Source organism: Macrosteles quadrilineatus, unplaced genomic scaffold, assembly GCF_028750875.1.
Source record: "Macrosteles quadrilineatus isolate MER2022 unplaced genomic scaffold, UCM_ALF_1.0 Scaffold_1__1_contigs__length_201487025, whole genome shotgun sequence".
NCBI classification, from domain to species: Eukaryota; Metazoa; Arthropoda; class Insecta; order Hemiptera; family Cicadellidae; genus Macrosteles; species Macrosteles quadrilineatus.
Genome location: NW_026542594.1, coordinates 95,561,502 through 95,579,989, shown reverse-complemented (window position 1 = coordinate 95,579,989; position 18,488 = coordinate 95,561,502). Strand labels below are relative to the sequence as shown.

At 35.2% G+C, this 18,488-nt stretch overlaps 1 protein-coding gene across 2 annotated transcripts in view; it reads right to left on the bottom strand.

The window, feature by feature from the left end:
• The window catches only part of LOC128990869 (mutS protein homolog 4-like), a 122,247-nt gene that overhangs the window by 64,638 nt on the left and 39,121 nt on the right, over window positions 1-18,488 (bottom strand). For both annotated transcript variants that reach the window (XM_054413536.1, XM_054413617.1), the window contains exons 6-7: window positions 16,659-16,780; window positions 640-860 (exon numbers count right to left, since the gene is read on the bottom strand). In XM_054413536.1, the coding sequence (XP_054269511.1) occupies window positions 640-860; window positions 16,659-16,780 (343 nt within the window). The remainder of the gene's footprint in view (window positions 1-639; window positions 861-16,658; window positions 16,781-18,488) is intronic.

The window sequence follows — 18,488 nt, the reverse complement described above, 5'->3', positions numbered from 1 at the left end:
GTTTTGGCAAATAAATTGCCATCATCAGATCCAGAACAAATTTTTAGTGTAATAATTATGCCAAAATTACTTGTTTCAATGAAAAAATATACATAACTTATTTAAATTTATATAAACTATTTTTTACACAATATATACGATTGATATATTATATTATATAGGTTAGTGTTCAAAAACCTGTTTTCTATCCTGATTGATGTGAAACAACAACAGGCTAATGGATTATATAAACTTATTTGACAAAAAACGCGTGAAAAATCAATTTATTTGAGAATTTTTATATTATTTTGAGAATATCTTTTAAACCAATGCATATACGGAAGAAATTAATATGACCATTCTTGTAGAGAATTTCATCATCTTTCTTTTTATAATTTACATTTTTTCTGTACGATGCACGGTTTTCAGTGTAGAAGTAAAAAACTAAAAAATGGGGTCTTTCCCCCCTCCCCCCGCTGAAGCAGCAGGGTCAGGGGCGGGGACTTTTGGTATTTTTATCTTCTAACTACCACGAACACATTCCCGCAGAAAAAAAATTTCCCCCTCTCCATGTCCTCTACAACCCCCTTTTGAGTATTCATTGACTGGACTAAATACAGTACGTGTATTTATGATTGTTTAAGAGTTGGCATTTCAAACCTGCAATGAATAAAGCAGGGTCGGGTTCTGTGCAAGTTCAGTTACGGACAGCAGACGAGAGTTGATGAGCTCCAGAGTGGTCGGAGGTTGCAGAATATTTGCCCTGAGAGATCTCTTGCCTCCCCACGTGCTGCAGTGGTCCAGAACTCCAAGCAGACTGCCTTTAGAGCCTCTCCCGTTCAAAGACAGCACCAACTCTAGTTTTTGAGCAGTTTTCATGTCTGCATCAAACGTGCACAATACTCATCACATTTAATTAATAGCTTTTAATGTCTTTGTTAAAATACTAGTACATATTTCTTTTAACTAACTGCAGATTCAACAAATTTTTACATTAGTTATTTGACATGTTATAAATACTTACTGGAATGCATAACCTTTAAAGGAAGATGTAAACATAAACTCCATACATGGGGGTTACCAAGTAACCAGGGCCGGATTTAGCATTTTGGCGCTTCTAGGCCCAATAATCTTTCCGCCTCCTAGTCTGGTTTATGTTACTTTCATATAAACCTTTGTTAAAAACTGGCCTATATCACGCCTAGTCTACTGCTCAACACAATTTTATCATTGCAAGTTTTTTGAAGAATTTACTTGGTTCTGGCCTTATCAAAATGCAAACCCTTTTAGAAATGTTATGTATTAAATAGTGAGCTAATGTCGTTTATGGGACTGAAACAAATAAATTATCAAGCAGAGCATTCCTGTAACAAAGCATGGCCATTGCTGCTGCCGCAGTGGCTTCCTTCAAATCAAATTGCAGGCCAAAAAACATGAACTCCGTACAGTACTATGGTTCATTCAATTTACTTACCTACATGATACCATAGATTAACATACTCCCTTAGTAGATTTGTTATACTTTTGGATCAGCTGAGGGAAATTTTTGTTATTTCAGTAATTTAAAACCTCGTTTAATCACATAAAATGATCTAATTATAAAAAATAGCTCGTCACCTGGTTGAATATAGTATTTAACAAGAAATTAAACATACATTTTAAAATTAACCCTGATATATCTTCATAAAATATACAAAATACACGTAAATTAATTGGTAAAACTTTATTCTAGAACTAATTCAATTCAAAAGATAAATGTAAACAATAACAAATAAAAACAACAATAATCATCTGATTATTTAAGCATATGACAATCCTCCCCCCTATTAAGCTGCTCTTAGTTGGTCGCAGTGTCTCTTAAATAACCGCCCGTCTTCTGATTTAACGAGGTACATCACATGTCCAAGCGGCCTTTCGATTGTTCCTGTTGACCACTTTTCTCCTGAGACGTTTGAGTAATTTCTCATCAATACACCTTGTCCCTTTGAGAAACTTCTTCTAGTTATAACTTGACTTTTATTTTGCGGGGTAGGTTTAGTCTCAACCATTAAGTCCATTTCGGTTCTTATGTTTCTTCCAAACATAAGCAAGTATGGAGATTGTCCTGTTGCCGAATGGCGTGTCTTCCTCAGCTGTTTCAGTATCATGTTTATCTTATCCTCATTGTGTCCTCCCCCACAAGCATGTAAGAGGTTCTTCACCGTTTGAACTACCCTTTCTGCTTGACCATTAGATTTTGGACAAAAAGGAGCAATGGTTTTATGTGTTATTTGATACTTCTTGAGGTAATTTTCAAACATAGTTGATGTAAACTGAGTCCCATTGTCTGAAACGAGGATATGAGGAAAACCAAATGTTGCAAATAGTTTGTCTAGTTGTTTTAAGCACCAGTCAGTTGTTGTCGATTTAGTCGGGATCACCTCTACCCATTTACTGTAAGCATCGACAACAATGAAGTAACTCCAGCCTTTTAGTGGTCCTGCAAAGTCTACGTGAATACGTTCCCATGGCCCACTTGGAGGTTCCCATGGATGGATCGTTTCATTAGGTGGACTTTTGAGTTTCTGTTGGCATGAATAACAATGTTTGACTAAATTTTCTATCTCCTGATCAATATTTTGCCAATAGCAGTAACTTCTAGCCAGAAGTTTCATCTTCGTCATGCCCATATGACCGGCATGCAACTCGTTTAGAACTTCTTTTCTTAATGTTAAAGGTACACAGATTCTATTCCCTCTGAACACACAGCCATCCATTAAGCAAAACTCGTTGTCACTTAATCCAAGTTCTTTTAAACTTCATAATGATGTTATTTGGTCCAGGATCACTTCTTGAAAATTAAAATGGTATAAGATTACCTGTTTCTGTCTGTGATCCTAATTTGTAGTATGAGCTACCGGTTTCGAGGTTATAACCTCATCATCAGGCTTCTTGTCACTCTTGCGAGGTCGTCGAGTTTTATAAACACACAAAACACTAACATTTAAATAAATAGTTACAAGACATTGACGGATACGATACGAATATATTTAACATAAAAAACTGGAACTAGTTCCCACACGACGCGGCACGGGCAAACGTTGAGTCATGACAAAACGTTTGCCCGTGCCGCGTCGTGTGGGAACTAGTTCCAGTTTTTTATGTTAAATATATTCGTATCGTATCCGTCAATGTCTTGTAACTATTTATTTAAATGTTAGTGTTTTGTGTGTTTATAAAACTCGACGACCTCGCAAGAGTGACAAGAAGCCTGATGATGAGGTTATAACCTCGAAACCGGTAGCTCATACTACAAATTAGGATCACAGACAGAAACAGGTAATCTTATACCATTTTAATTCTTTTAAACTCTTCCCTGTGTTTAAATAGTGTAATATCACTTTGAGATTTTCATCTTTCCTTGTTTCCTCTTCAATTTTTTTTCTTGTCACTGGCATTGCTTCCACTTGGTTTATCAGGTACTGCTCGTGATCATCAATTACATTTTCTGGAACCTCAGTGACCGGAAATCGAGATAAGAAATCTGCATTAGCGTGTTCTGTTGTATTGCGGTATTCAATTGTGTAATCGAATCCTGATAAAAAGTGAGCATAATTAAACATTCTCGAAGCTGTCATTGAAGGTAAGGTTTTTGCAGGATCAAAAATGGAAACGAGGGGTTTGTGATCTGTTATTAGAACAAAATGTCTTCCATAACAATAGGCGAAAAATTTCTTCAAACCCCAGTAAATACCTACAGCTTCTTTGTCGATTTGGCTGTACTTTCTTTCTGCTTTAGTGAGAGTCCTTGAGGCGAATGCTATTGGTTTCTCTGATCCATCTTGGTATCTGTGAGATAAACAAGCAATGAGCTAATATTCGTTCACTGGTTATTTCAGCTTTGATCTTCACAAAGGCATCTTCGCACTCTTTATTCCATGTAAACTTCTTTCCATGTCTTAGTAGATTGTTTAATGGTTCCAGATAGGTTGACATGTTAGGCACAAATCGTGTGTAGTAATTTGTGAGTCCTAGGAAACTTCTTAGTTGAGTAACATCTTCGGGTCTCTTTGCTTTACTTATAGCTTCGACATTTTCAGGTGATTTATGAAGGCCATTCTCGTCTATAACATGACCTAAATACTTTACACTTTTCTTGAAGAATCTGCATTTGTCCCGATTCATTCGTAAGTTGTATTGTCTAATTCTTTGAAAAACTTCTTTTAGTCGACTCATAGTTTCTTGAAATGTGCTCCCTTGAATAAGTATGTCGTCAAAGAAACATACAGTGCCTTCTAGTCCATGGAGAACCTTGTCCATAAATCGTTGCCATATACTTGGCGCTACTTTTATGCCGAACATTAGGCGATTTACTTTGTACAAACCTAAATGAGTACTTATGGTTTGTATTTCTCTTGATTCTTCATCAATTGGAAGGTGCAAATAGGCATTACTTATGTCCAAGGTGCAGAAAAATTTCCCTTTGTTCATGTGTGTAAAGATGTCTTCAATGCGAGGGATAGGGTACTTCTCATCTAATATTAGTTTGTTTGCTGTTACCTTGTAGTCAGCGCAGAGCCTTACACTTCCATTAGGCTTTTTTACGGGAACAATTGGTGTTCCCCATTGTGAGTTTTCAACTTTAGAGATTATACCACTGCTCTCTAGTCGATGTAGCTCATCTTCAACAGCTTTCCTTAGAGCATAAGGTACTTGTCATGGTTTGACAAAAATTGGTTTTGCCCCTTCCTTAAGCTGTATATGTCCTTGTTCTGAATTTATTTCACCGATTTCTGCCTTGAAAATGTCTTGAAAGTTTGTTAGGAGCAGGGCCGGACTTACCTATGGGCGAAGGGGGCGAACGCCCGGGGCCCCTGGGCCAAACCAGACAGTAGTTTGTACAGTAGTTTTTATTAATAACTTCGAAAATTGATCAGACACTTACCAAATGGCCTTCTTTTGTAACAGCTTTATTTTTATTTTCGTTATCCTATGTTTAAGGTTATTGTAAGGTGCATTTTAAGGCATTACTAGGAATGAAATTCTTGACCCTAAGGGACTTTTTCTCAGAGTTGCACTTGGCCCCACGCTTATAGTGCGTTCACACAGCCGTGGCACCTGAGGGATTAGGAGGCCCCAAGGGTTTCCATGGGGTGTCCTAATCCGTCAGGTGCCACGGCTGTGTGAACGGAGTATAGGCCTGGTTTACACGAGCATATGTGCTAGGCTGTGACGGACAAGTTTCAGTTTCAATGTCCTACCTCGCCCGAACGTACGGCCGCGGCGAATGAGTTTAAAGGGGGTCCCGCGCTTGGGACAAAAATACAATAAATATGAAAACTCTTGTCCCAACGTAGAACGTAACTTGTAAAATTGTGTTGTGTTAAATGGAGATTTACTGGAGTTCAAATACTTTTTAAAATAAAAACATTGCTCCGTTTATGTTTTATTAAATGTTATTCTTTTCTTTTACCTCTAAGTATATACCAATAAGGATTTTAAGGGGTAGAAGTATATTATCTGTTCAATTTAAAGGTTTTGTAAAATAGTAATTAATTAATTTATGCGTCAAAATTTTGATCTCCAATTTAGTTATTGGAGTCAAAATCATATAGCACCAGTAAGATTTTTTAAATCTATATAGACACTTTAAAACAACTAGAGTCGTCTGATGTTAACAAAAAAATTACATTTATTGGGATTGGGCGAGCGTTGACGACTGAAATCAAGCGAATAAGCAGAAGCAGGTGCAACAATAAATGATAATGAGCTGATAAGGGATCCTGTCTAGTCCTGTCTGTCTCACGCACGCGCATACACACACATAAAATGCCTTATCGCCTATCCAAAACAATTTAAATCACTTTATTTACTTTACTCCCATAGTTTGTCCTTTGAGACTATTGGTCACGTCAAGTTGGTTGAAATTGTCTTATTTTTGTGTTATTTTATTGTAATTCTGCAAACTAACAGTACAAAAAAAAGCTGAAGTGAGTAATGTGGTATTCAATGCTATGTTTGAGTTGTATTAATCGATATTGGATCCATTTAAACATCTTTCAGTTATAAATAGTTAGCTTGTGAGTGTTTATTAGACATTGCAAGATTTTGCTCGTCAATAAAAAACTCAAACTTGAAAGTCCTTAATGGTACTTTTCATGCTAGGACTTTAACATATTATAAAATCAAGAATGCCATAGGTACCAAAACCATTATGAAAATAAAATAATCACACCTATATTGTAGTAATATTGAAAAACCATACAAATCGACGGCAATAATCGATAATTGAAATACGTAATAAACAAAAATATATCAATACTTATAATCCAAATATATGATGGTAGCCTACCATGCTACCATACCAAATATGCCGTCACTAGTACTACAAAGCAACACATTTTTATTTTTTGTGTAAAAAATTAAAATATACTGTATATAAAAATATGTTAAAATAGTTATATTTTAAGAACAATTTTTTATATAGAACTTATTGCTTATTTGGCCTTAAATTGCTCTATTTGAAGCCTAAATTTAGAAATTTTTCCCGGGGGAGGACCCCCCAATCCCACTGGAGGACCCCCCCCCCCCCCCCGCGAACTGAAATCCTAGGGCCCCATCGGAAAATTTGCCCGGGGCCCCTGAAGTCCTAAGTCCGGCCCTGGTTAGGAGTTTATCAAGTTCCTCTGATGTGTTAGTATCTTCAGCCCAATCCATCTTGACTTCTCGGAGCGACTCACGTCCAAAAATTGGGTCTACGTTTTGTTTTAAAACATAGAGCTTCCCATGAAAACTGAAATTTCTGTACTTGCATTCAACAAAACAGACTCCCACAGGCCTTATAATTTCTCCAGTGTACGTTCTCATTTCCACTTCCGTCTTGAATAGACGTTTATTAAGTTCAAGTTTAAGAAAATTACTGTATGATAATGAGCTCAAAGCCGCTCCATAGTATCAAGTTCCATATTCAATGACTTGCCTTCAATAGAAACATTAATTATAAACTTGTCATTCACGTTTGGTGTACCCATCATGTAAACCTCATGGACGTTGTCATTGTCATCTTCAACATCAATTTTATTTGATTTCAACTTGTAAGCGCTCTCACTTGCATTGCTAACCCTGTTGCGTGCAAGACAAACATTCGCAATGTGTCCAATCTTGTTACACTTCCTACAAAATTCATTTTTAAATTTGCAAGTATCAGCTTTATGTTAAATACTGCCGCATCTGTGACATTTACCTCTTAAATCTTGAAAGGTAATATGCGGTTTGGTTTCATTTCTACTCTTACTTGTTAACCCAGATTGTTTACTCACATAGTTAACATCCTTAGTTTGTTCTGTAACATAATGAGAGTACTTAGGTTTTATTGCATAACTTTCCAGTTTGGACTGTTCAATAGAAATAGCCATTTCTACCACTTCCTTAAATGATTGTGTATTTCCTTTTTCTTGAAGAAGCCTAACTCTCACTTCATTATCTCTTAATCCTCGAATGAATTGCATCTTCAAGAACATATCACAAACTGAACGTTCACAGTTGTAACACTTAAAATCGCAGTCAATTGCCAAACGTTTTAGTTCTCGAGCGTACGTAGAAATTCCCTCTTCAGTATCTTGAACTACTGATGAACCTATTTTGGGTAGCAAGTACACTTGGAGTAGGTTCCAAACAGTTTTGCAGTATATCTGAAAGTTCTTCAAACGATCTGTCACCTGGTGCCTCGGGAGCAATCGCGTCACATAATGCCTGATGCATTTCGGGTGTAAGAGTACTAAGAAACAGTTGTGTTTTGGTTTTTGACTCTGTGATTTGTTTTAGGTCCAAGAAATTTATAAACCGCATTAGGAAATTCCGAAAGGTTTCATTTTCCGTGTAAGGTGTGAAACTCACATTCGGTATGTTCAACTTATGCGGATTATTTCCTTCACTAGAGACATTCCTCTCTACTCCTGTTTGCTTAATAGTGACAAAGAATGGTTGTAATAAAGCTCTTGCCTCGAGGTATGTTTCCTCTACATCTGTACGGTAATCTTCTTCTCTTTCAATTTCATCTTCATCGTCTGTAGTTGTTATAATTTCTTCATGTAACAAAGTGAATCTTTTCCACGTTTCATCCAGTAGAGATTGTCTGCCCAAAGCATCGTATATAGATGAACCTTTGGTTTTCAGCACATGTAAAGTCCTTGTAATTTGAGACTTTATGATTCCTCTTTGTTGTTTTAATTTTCTAGTTTCATTTTCACTTTTATCACTCGTCGCCATTGATATATCTTCATAAAATATACAAAATACACGTAAATTAATTGGTAAAACTTTATTCTAGAACTAATTCAATTCAAAAGATAAATGTAAACAATAAAAAATAAAAACAACAATAATCATCTGATTATTTAAGCATATGACAAACCCTAAAATAAAACAAACAAAATTCTGTCGTCACTATAGTACCAGTGTCACAAACACGAACTACACAAGAATAACAATATTTAGAATTTGCAATGTGGTGAGAACTCTTCTTGTGTAGGTTGTCTATGGTGAGGTCATATAGCGTGGCTATAGTGATACTGCATCAAGATTATATTCGCAAAAAAACAAAAACAAAATATTTTGACCAATCATACCGATCCTCAGGCCTGAGAAGAGAATACCAGAATTTAAATGAAGCTTTGGAGAGTATTTGATCTTTCTAAAACCTATTGCAAACTCAGATTAATATTTCGTTAATTGGATGAACTCGTCTTTTTTTTACATTTAACACAACGTATATTTTAACTTGATCCTAGGTTAGATAAGTTAAGATAAGAATATATATTTATTTCCAAAATTACAAATCAGAGATTACAATCGTGGCTTAAAACAAATGTACAAAGGAAAAACATATGGTTGTTGTAAGCTAATAAAAAGATTGGTTATAACTTTTGATTTGCGAGGTGAGGGTGGTAACAGTGTCTCGACAAAAACATTGGCACATGCATGTGCTCCTATTATAAGCAATCCCAAGTAGTAGCGCCAACTGCCGAGCCAGTATAATGGCAGTGGTAGTACGATTCGTAATGCGTACTGCTCGACAACATCCCTACAGCCTTCTCCCGTGTTTAAGACCTTTATGTTGCTGCGTAGTGTCTCAAATACATTAATTTAAAAAATTTAAAACTCAAATCATAATGCTTTATTAGCCAGAATTTTAAAAAATCAATTTGCAATAGTATATTTTGTAACAAGTGCGAGTCATTACATATCTGAGGCCATGTTTGAAGTGCGAGGTTTATCGAGCACTTTAAATGGTTGAGAAAATGTATAGACCCCTTTCACTCGTGTTTTGAACGTTACTTTTCACTACACTAAAAGAGACTAATTATTTTCTTAATTAAAACAAACATTGGATATTTCTTTCAGTTAGGGACATTACAAAACTCATAGCATTTTTAGGTTATTCCTTCAATTTAAAGTTAAAATTTACTTTAGTTATACAGTTTTGTTTGTTGAAAATTGAAACAGTTGAGAAAACAATGACAAATCTTTGTTTGTTTACGTCGGCAAAATCCAAAAAAGATAGTAAACATTAGGCCTACTTTCGCATAGCAAACATTCTTTTTCCATAGTAAACATTGTACAGTAATGCTTAATTTTTGCAGGTAATAAACATGTAACGAAAACCGTTCATTTCTCAGTTGTGTAGCGAAAAATAAGTTTAGTTATGGCTACAGATTTTTATTTCTAGAGGTATTTAAAAAAATATTTCCCCTTCGGCCGTGCGCCCCCTCGAGGGCTTGCCCCCAAAGGCCCAGGCCTACTGGGCCTATTGGGAAATCTGGCCTTTGAGGTAACCAGCTGGGTTATCTAATATCTTCCACAACACAGATGAAGCACTCAATTTTGGATTAGAGAACTAGATACCAATGTTTCTGTAAAAATGGTTTTGCTTTTGATAGCTTTTAAAGTATTGGATCTGGCCACTCGCTACTGTTATAAAATACTATTGTTACAAGTTAAATAGAATGAAATGAAAAGAATACTTTACTGGAAGAAACTTTTATGATGTACTAAATTGGTCAAACTTATTTACAGAATAATTAATGAACAACAGAAAACCATATGTAAAACAAAAACATTTGAATTCTCATAAGGAAGTCAAAGAGTACTAAATATAATAAACATAGTCCAATAGTTATTATATGCAACACTCCCCCTACTCAAGGCTTCCTTAGAGACTTCATGGGAACGTTAAGCCAGTCCAATTTTCTGTCTTAAAACCTTCAACCTTGGTCCAAGAAGAGGTTTTGTAAACAAATCAGCTAGTTGTTCACTTGTGTCAATTTTCTTCACTTCCAGGTTTCCTGCTGTCACTTGTTCTCGAATGAAAAAGTGTTTTATTTCAATGTGTTTGGTTCTTCTGTGATGCTCTGGATTCTGTGCTAGACATATAGCAGCTTCATTGTCTACGAAGATCACAGGTGTACTTTTAAGTTCAGTTAATGAGCTTAGTAATCGCTTTAACCAAATTGCATCCCTGGCCGCCTCACTCGCAGCTACTATCTCTGCTCCCGTAGTGGAAAGTTGAACAGAAGGCTGTCGTTGGCTGATCCATGATATCGCTCCACCTGCGTACAGAGTCAGTAGTCCTGTTGTCGATCTCCTGGTTTCATGGTCACCACCAAAGTCTGAATCACTGTAGCAATTAAGAACGCCACTTCCAATGTGCTTCTTGTACACGATTCCACAATCTTTAGTACCCTGAAGATATCTGAGTATTCTCTTCACTCGACACCAATCATTTATTGTAGGATTTTCTAGGCTTCTGGAGACGACACTCACTGCGTATGCTATGTCCGGTCTGGTACTAACCATGAGGTACATAAGAGCTCCAACAGCTTCTCGATACGGAAAAGACGTCTCATCTGTTCTTTTGTCTTCCTGTTCAGATTTTACTATAGGTGTTGGTGCTGATCTGCAGTTTTCCATGTTGAATCTTTCCAAAATTCTTGAAACATATCCTCCTTGACTTAATTTGATATTTTCACCAGATTTGGAAATCTCCAATCCTAAAACATAATCTGCTGGTTTTGACTTGATTTTAAATTCTTTTTTCAATTCTACTAGGAATGAATTTAAGTCTTCATCATGAGTTGAAGCAATGAGTCCATCATCAACATATAGAACAACGATTAACTTATGTCCATTGTTGTTACGGATAAAAAGACATGGATCATCATCACTCTTTTTCAGTCCCAGTTTTGTTAGGACCATTCCAACTCTCTCGTTCCAGCATCTTGGTGCTTGTTTCAAACCATACAAACTTCTATTAAGCTTGCAGACGTGATTACTGTTATCACTGAATCCTTCTGGTTGATGCATATAAATTTCTTCATTTATTTTGCCGTACAAAAAGGCAGTAGACACATCAAATTGTGTGAGTTTCATTCCTTCATTAGCAGCTACTGCGATAACACTTCTGATTGTTGGCATTTTTGCTACTGGACTAAAGGTTTGATTATAATCAATTCCTTTCTTCTGTGCAAATCCTTTCACTACTAAACGGGCTTTGTATCTCTCTATGGATCCATCCGCATTTGTTTTCACTTTGTATACCCATTTACAAGGTATGGCTTTGTGACCTTTGGGTAGTTCAGTAAGTGTCCACACTTCATTCATGTGAAGTGAGTTAATCTCATCTTCCATTGCTTTTTGCCATTGGAGATGATCTTCACAGTTCGATGCCTCCATGTATGTATTAGGTTCATAGTGTGTGTTCCCCATAACAGCACTCATCACAAAATCTTCAAAACGAATGGGCTGCCTTACCATAGCTCTATCTCGGAGTTGGCGAGTTTGCACAACGTTTTCTTCATGTTGTTCTGCTTCCTCGTCTGTCAATTTATCTTCTTCCGATTCATCTTCAGGAAAGAGAATGGGGACATTTTCTACTACAGGGGCTGAACAGTTCTCATCTTTTGCTTCATCGGGGACTTTTTCTTCTGAAGGTATAGGCCTATTTACTATGGATTCACTAATAGGCTCTTTCAAAAATTTTACATCCCTGGATCGAATGACAGTACATTTCCATGAATTCCAGAGACGATATCCATCATTACCATCATATCCAATAAGTTTGCATTTCATCGCTTTCTTGTCAAACTTACGTCTTCTCTGCTTTGGAATATGGACAAAACAATCTGTCCCGATAACCCGTAAATGTTTTATCGTAGGTCTTTTTCCAAACCATGATTCATATGGAGTCTTTCCGGCAACTGATGACTTAGCAGTTCTGTTCAAAATATAGGCTGCGGTGTTTATCAATTCAGCCCATAAGCCTTGAGGCAGATCACCGTGAGCATGCATCATTGACCTTGCACATTCAACTATGGTCCGATTTTCTCTCTCTGCAGATCCATTCTGTTGTGGTGTGTATGGCATTGTGATCAACTGTTGTATTCCATTCACTTGAAGGACTCGTCTAATACTTTCATTGTCGAATTCACCTCCTCCATCACATCTCAACTTACATATTACATGGCCTGTGACTTTGACTTCTGCAAGAAACTGCTTCAGCTTCTCTACAACTTGAGATTTTGTCTTCATAAAATAAACACTGCGGTAGCGAGTAAAGTCATCCTTGAACAATACAAAGTACTTTGAACCTCCAATCGACTCAAAGAAAGGTCCACAAACATCAGAGTGAACGATTTCACCAGGTACTGAAGCTCTGTGTTCATCTCTGCTTCTGAATTGTGTCCTGTGCATTTTCCCATAAGCACATCCTTCACATACCTCATTGTCAAGCTTGAGATTAAGGTTCAGTTCTCTTCTTGCAAACTCTTGTACATGAGTTTTGCTTTGATGTCCTAGTCGTTCATGAAGTAACTGCAACTGATTAACAATCGGAACTCCTTCCATAACAGCCATGAGGTCTACTGATTTTCTTACTGCTAATTTAAACAAGCCTCCGCCTTGACTTCTATGTCCTTTGATGAGTGGTTTACCATTTCTATCAAACAAAGTGCAATCCTTGGATGTCGATACAAATTTACTATTTACATTTAAATCTTGAGCAGCGGTTACTGAAAATAGGTTTGCGAAAATACCAGGTACATACCATACATTGGTTAGTTTTACTGAATTCCAAATACCATCCAAATTTGCTTCCATGCAAATTGTTCCTCTACCAATAGCACTTGTCTGTTGTCCATTTGCCATTGTAACTGCATGAGGTAACTCAAATTGTTCAAAGTCAGTAAACATTTCCCTACAATGCGTAACATGGTTGGTAGCACCACTGTCCACGTACCAATCATGTGATGCGGTAGTATTCTGGGTTTGAAAAACACAATTGCTTAATATGGTTAGTGCTGCTTGTTTGGATTCTTTTTCCAAGCTTTTCTTTTCATGTTTTCTTTCAGGTTTTCCATCCGCTATCCATTTCTGACACTCTTGCAACCAATGTCCTTTCTTGTGACAATAGTGACATGGAAACTTTTTCTTTTTATCATTGTTCTTGCTGTTTTTCTGTAGACCTACTAAGTTACCTTTGGCTTCATTAGATCTATTGACTGCCATTAAAGCTGTATCTTCTTTCTCTTTTTCCTTTGAAGTAAACTTTCTTGCTTCTGTACACAGCCAATTTGTAAGATTGTCGAGGTTTCTTGCTTTATCCTTGTGAATCATTAACCATGTTGTCTGAAAGTTGGAATATTCTGCTGGTAGGATTTCAAAAATCTTGCAAATCAACAATATCTGAGGTAAACTATCTTCTTTCTTGTCTTGAATTTTCTTAATTTCTTCTTGAAGCTTTACCCATAACGACTTGATTGCAGATAGGTTCCCAGCCATATCCAAGTGTTGATCCCATTTGTAGGTGAAGAACAGAGAGCATATATCATAGGCTTTATTTTCCTCAATTTCCGCAAATAGATTATGCAGCTCCTTCCAAACCTCATCTGGTTTTTCTAGGTTTCTTACCTGAGCTCTTACTTCCTTACTTAATGAAGATGCTAACATAAACATTACTTCTGACTGTGTTTTGTTATACTTATCCATCTTCATTTTGTATTCTTTCATTTCTGCAGCTTGTGTTTCATCTTTAGGTTTCTCTGGCAATTCCATTTTACCAGAAATGGCTTCGTATGCATCTGGGATTCCTTTAAGCCTAATTTGCATGAGATATTTCCAATCATCCCAGTTGTCCTTTCCATGCAGCAATTCCATTTTTTGCATAACAAATTCCATACTAAAGATTTTATCTCAAGCAATAAATTATTCTATTTAAAACCTGTAACACACAATATAAGGGTGTCTGGGCCCATAACCTGTTATAAAATACTATTGTTACAAGTTAAATAGAATGAAATGAAAAGAATACTTTACTGGAAGAAACTTTTATGATGTACTAAATTGGTCAAACTTATTTACAGAATAATTAATGAACAACAGAAAACCATATGTAAAACAAAAACATTTGAATTCTCATAAGGAAGTCAAAGAGTACTAAATATAATAAACATAGTCCAATAGTTATTATATGCAACAGCTACAGCTATTGCAGATTATAATTTATTTTTGTAAAAAAATACAACCGACTTCAAACGCTCTAAAAAGAATGAAATAATTTCAATAAAATAAACTTTTGTATTAGGCAAGCTCACGTATTTTAAGTCGGCGCGGCTCTATGATGATTTTTGATACAAAATTGAATGAGGGTGTCCATATTGCAGGTGACTATCTATGACTAAAGGTGTTAATCTGCATGTCTTTTTCATAGTTATGCGTTAAGTGTTATTTTATTACCGTAATCAGAGATCGGCATTATAGTGGTATTAACGAGTATCTTTAAAAAGCGTATAACGCATTTAAATGTTTCTTAATTGGAAAAGTAACGTTTTAATACTAAACTAGCTTCTTTTCCCTATCATAATATCAAACAAAATTATTTTCCTATTCATATAGAACATTTGTGTGTGTTATTTTCATAATGCATTTATTCTGAAGTAGGCCTAAACATAAAATACAAGAAGATATTTCCTTTAATATATAAACGAAACAGTTCAGTATGTTTTTTTTATATATTTATGTTATCCAGCTACAATTTATTAATTTTCAAAATACACACACAATATTTAGTTTCAATCATATTTGCAGTTTGAGCCGCGCCGACTTGAAATACGTGAGCTTGCCTAATACAAAAGTTTATTTTATTGAAATTATTTCATTCTTTTTAGAGCGTTTGAAGTCGGTTGTATTTTTTTACAAAAATAAATTATTTCATGATTTTTAGTGACTGTATAATTTTTTATATATTAATTACTTGAGGATTTTTGATAAGCAAAACTGTTTGACACAATAAAAAGTTCCACAGAACAATCATTATTTTAAAACTGCTTGAGTCACCTGTTCAGGTTACATAATCAATGGGTATGAAAATAAACATTTTTAGATATTCCTTAAGAAGGAAAGAGTTGTCCATTACATTAGGCCTAATGAAAAACTAATTGTCTTTTCTAGATACATTGACATGTCAGACATTATCGTTTCCTACGATCGGTGTACTTCTACATTATAAAAAGAAATGCAGTAACGTCTCAAGCCTTTTGGAATGAAAGTTATTCCTCAGCTACCAGCACTAAAAAATCTCTCAAAAGTGGAAAATTGGTTGTTAACACGTATAGTACCTTTGGAAAATATTATATAAAAGATTGGTTCAGCTTAAAGTGGTGTAAGTCATGTAGGGGGTTTTGTTTGCTCAAGATATAGCCTAGTCGAAATTGCAAATCATCTTCCTCTAGGACTTTCCGAAGCAGGCATAATAGTATTGATCTGATATAGTAACTGGGTAGAGAATATTAATAAACATTCCACATCTGCAAATGAAATATGTATATGAAAGATTGGTTCAGCTAAAAGTGGTGCAAGGAATAATTGCATTTAATTTATATTTAGAATTGTTTTACGAATGCTTTGGTTTTCACAATACACCTTTATTTGTCAATATCATACAGCTATTCACTGAAACATATATGTTTTTGTAAGTCAGAATATCCAATACTAATAACAGAATTACTGTATACACAAATCAGGTCAAACGTTAAAATACATTTTTTATAGTAACCAAAACAAAATGCATTTTTCTCAATGTAATTCAAAGGCTTCATGGCAAGAAATAGTTTATTGATCAGTATGAAGCAACTGTTTCATTAAGAATTGTCTCTAGCTTCATTTAAATGGTTTCAACTAACAGCTGTAGGAATGTTATTATTATTTATTGCCTTCTCTGCACAAATGTAAACAATATGCACAAATGTAAACAAAACAAATGTTGAATATTTAAGGTTTTCAGAATATTTCACCGAAACAAATATTATACTTAAACATAATATATAAGGTACCAAATAGAAATCCTCCTGGTTATTTTGGTGGTGGAACCACACTGATCGGTAAAAGAATCACAGAGAAATTGGTGAACATACATAGAAAAAAAAAAAACATCGCCACAAACAAATTGAGAACCTCCTCCTTTGTTGGTAGTGGGGAAGTCGGTTAAAAAATGGTTGGTACCATATGTGTATGTATAACATTGTCTGAGCTTGAGCTATTGCCACCAGAAGTGGAGTGCTAAACTTCAGGCAACCACTGGAAATATAAATTGAACCATGCAGAGAGATTCCAAAAGCATCTTACTTAGTTATAAGTTATAAGCTGCTTACCAATAGACATGACATTTTCAGGAGAATGGTATTCTATTCTAAGGGATTTGGGCATAAATATCTTGTTTTTCTGAAACTCTATATATTTCAAAAGTGCAGAAGTGGCAGACAGTGCATAGAATCTGTAAACATAATAATATTTAATATACGGTAAACATTTGATTTTCCGTTCTTTCAAAAGTTTATGTTATTTTTCCATTAATCTAAGGGGGTGGTTCTAGTCAGACTAAATTCAACTAGTTCTGAATGTATTTTTCTACACTTCACAAGGTTGAGGGGCACTACCTACATCAGTCATTTTCAAGATCTCACTTTGAAGTTGTGCTAACCCTAAAATGAGCTTATGGCAAGGGCTTTGCTCCATAGTGGCCCTTAAAGTTGCCATGTTAACCTTATGGAATAATAATATTGAAGATAGCTGTTAATTTATTTGTTTTTAATTTGAAGTATTTTAACTTTCAGGCGAGATTCTTATTTGTTTATTTAGTTTTGTAATTATTGATTGAGCAAAAATAAACAGTAATAGGCCTATAATGAACTCTAGGATTGGATGTATCTAATTCATCACACTTAGTGAAACAACAGTAAACATTTGACCTATTCTCATTTAGAGTTTGCCAATCTTATAAAACAACCTGGAGATGGGGAACAATGATTTGGACACTGATATTATACAGATACGATACCATCAGCTTTTTTATAAATGGGCTAAATATAACATGAATATTGTAAAAGAAATAGGTAAAGACAAAAGAGATTTTATATAAACTTTGGAGTGATGTAAATTGCAGACAACTATTATTTTGAGAAGTTTGTCAATATTTAAATGGTTCACACACAATATTTTGATATTTGTCTCTGTCTGCTGTTTAACACTTAAACTGTTGATAAAAATAAAATTGTTTATGCAGACCTATATATTTTTTGTGATGAAATTTACATTGAATGTCAATAGGCCATACTTTTTTTAATAACACAAAAAATATGTAAACAAAAACTCATCATAAAGTGATGTTATCAAATTATGGGATGCACCTAAATCATAAGCAAAGAGGATGTGTTTGCCGTGAGGAACGGCAGTGAAGTCATTTACTGATTCACTTATAAATCACTCAAACAATTTGCTTTGTTTGACTACTATACAAAATTACTAAAATTAAATATTACAGTACATGAGAAAACACACACTCCATGCCCTAAACACACGTCAAAATAAAGGGTGGGGCTAACGGACGAGACAAAAGATTAAGCCACATAACTCAATATCACTGTAAAAAGCAATGTGAAAATGCAATTCACTATTAACAACAAGCTATACAGGGTGGCTGAAAAGTAACTTGCACCCCCCTTAACTTTTCAACCATTTGAGATATTTGAACTCGTTTTGCGGCAACCTTCTTAGATATGAGAGGCTACAATAATTATGGTCAATTTTGAATTCCAAAAACCATGAGTTTCGTCAAGACCTACAAAATGAAAACTCGACTATACTTGCTATTTGAAAATTTTGAGCTACCCCCTACCACCGCTACCCCTAAGGGCAAAATTTTCAAAACTGACCATAATTATTGTAGCCCTTCATATCCAAACAAGTTCCCGCAAACCGATTTCAAATATCTCAAATAGTTAAAAAGTTAAAGAGGGTGCAAGTTAATTTTTTTGCTACCCTCATGGTTATTTGGATTTGAAACATTTTAGGACGCCATTTTGTTATTAGTGAGCCGATTTTGGTTTTCTTTATGTCAATGTTTATGTTTCCTCAAGACCTGTAAAATGATACCAAACTCGACTATACTTGTCATTTGAAAATTTTGATCTACTCCCTACGCC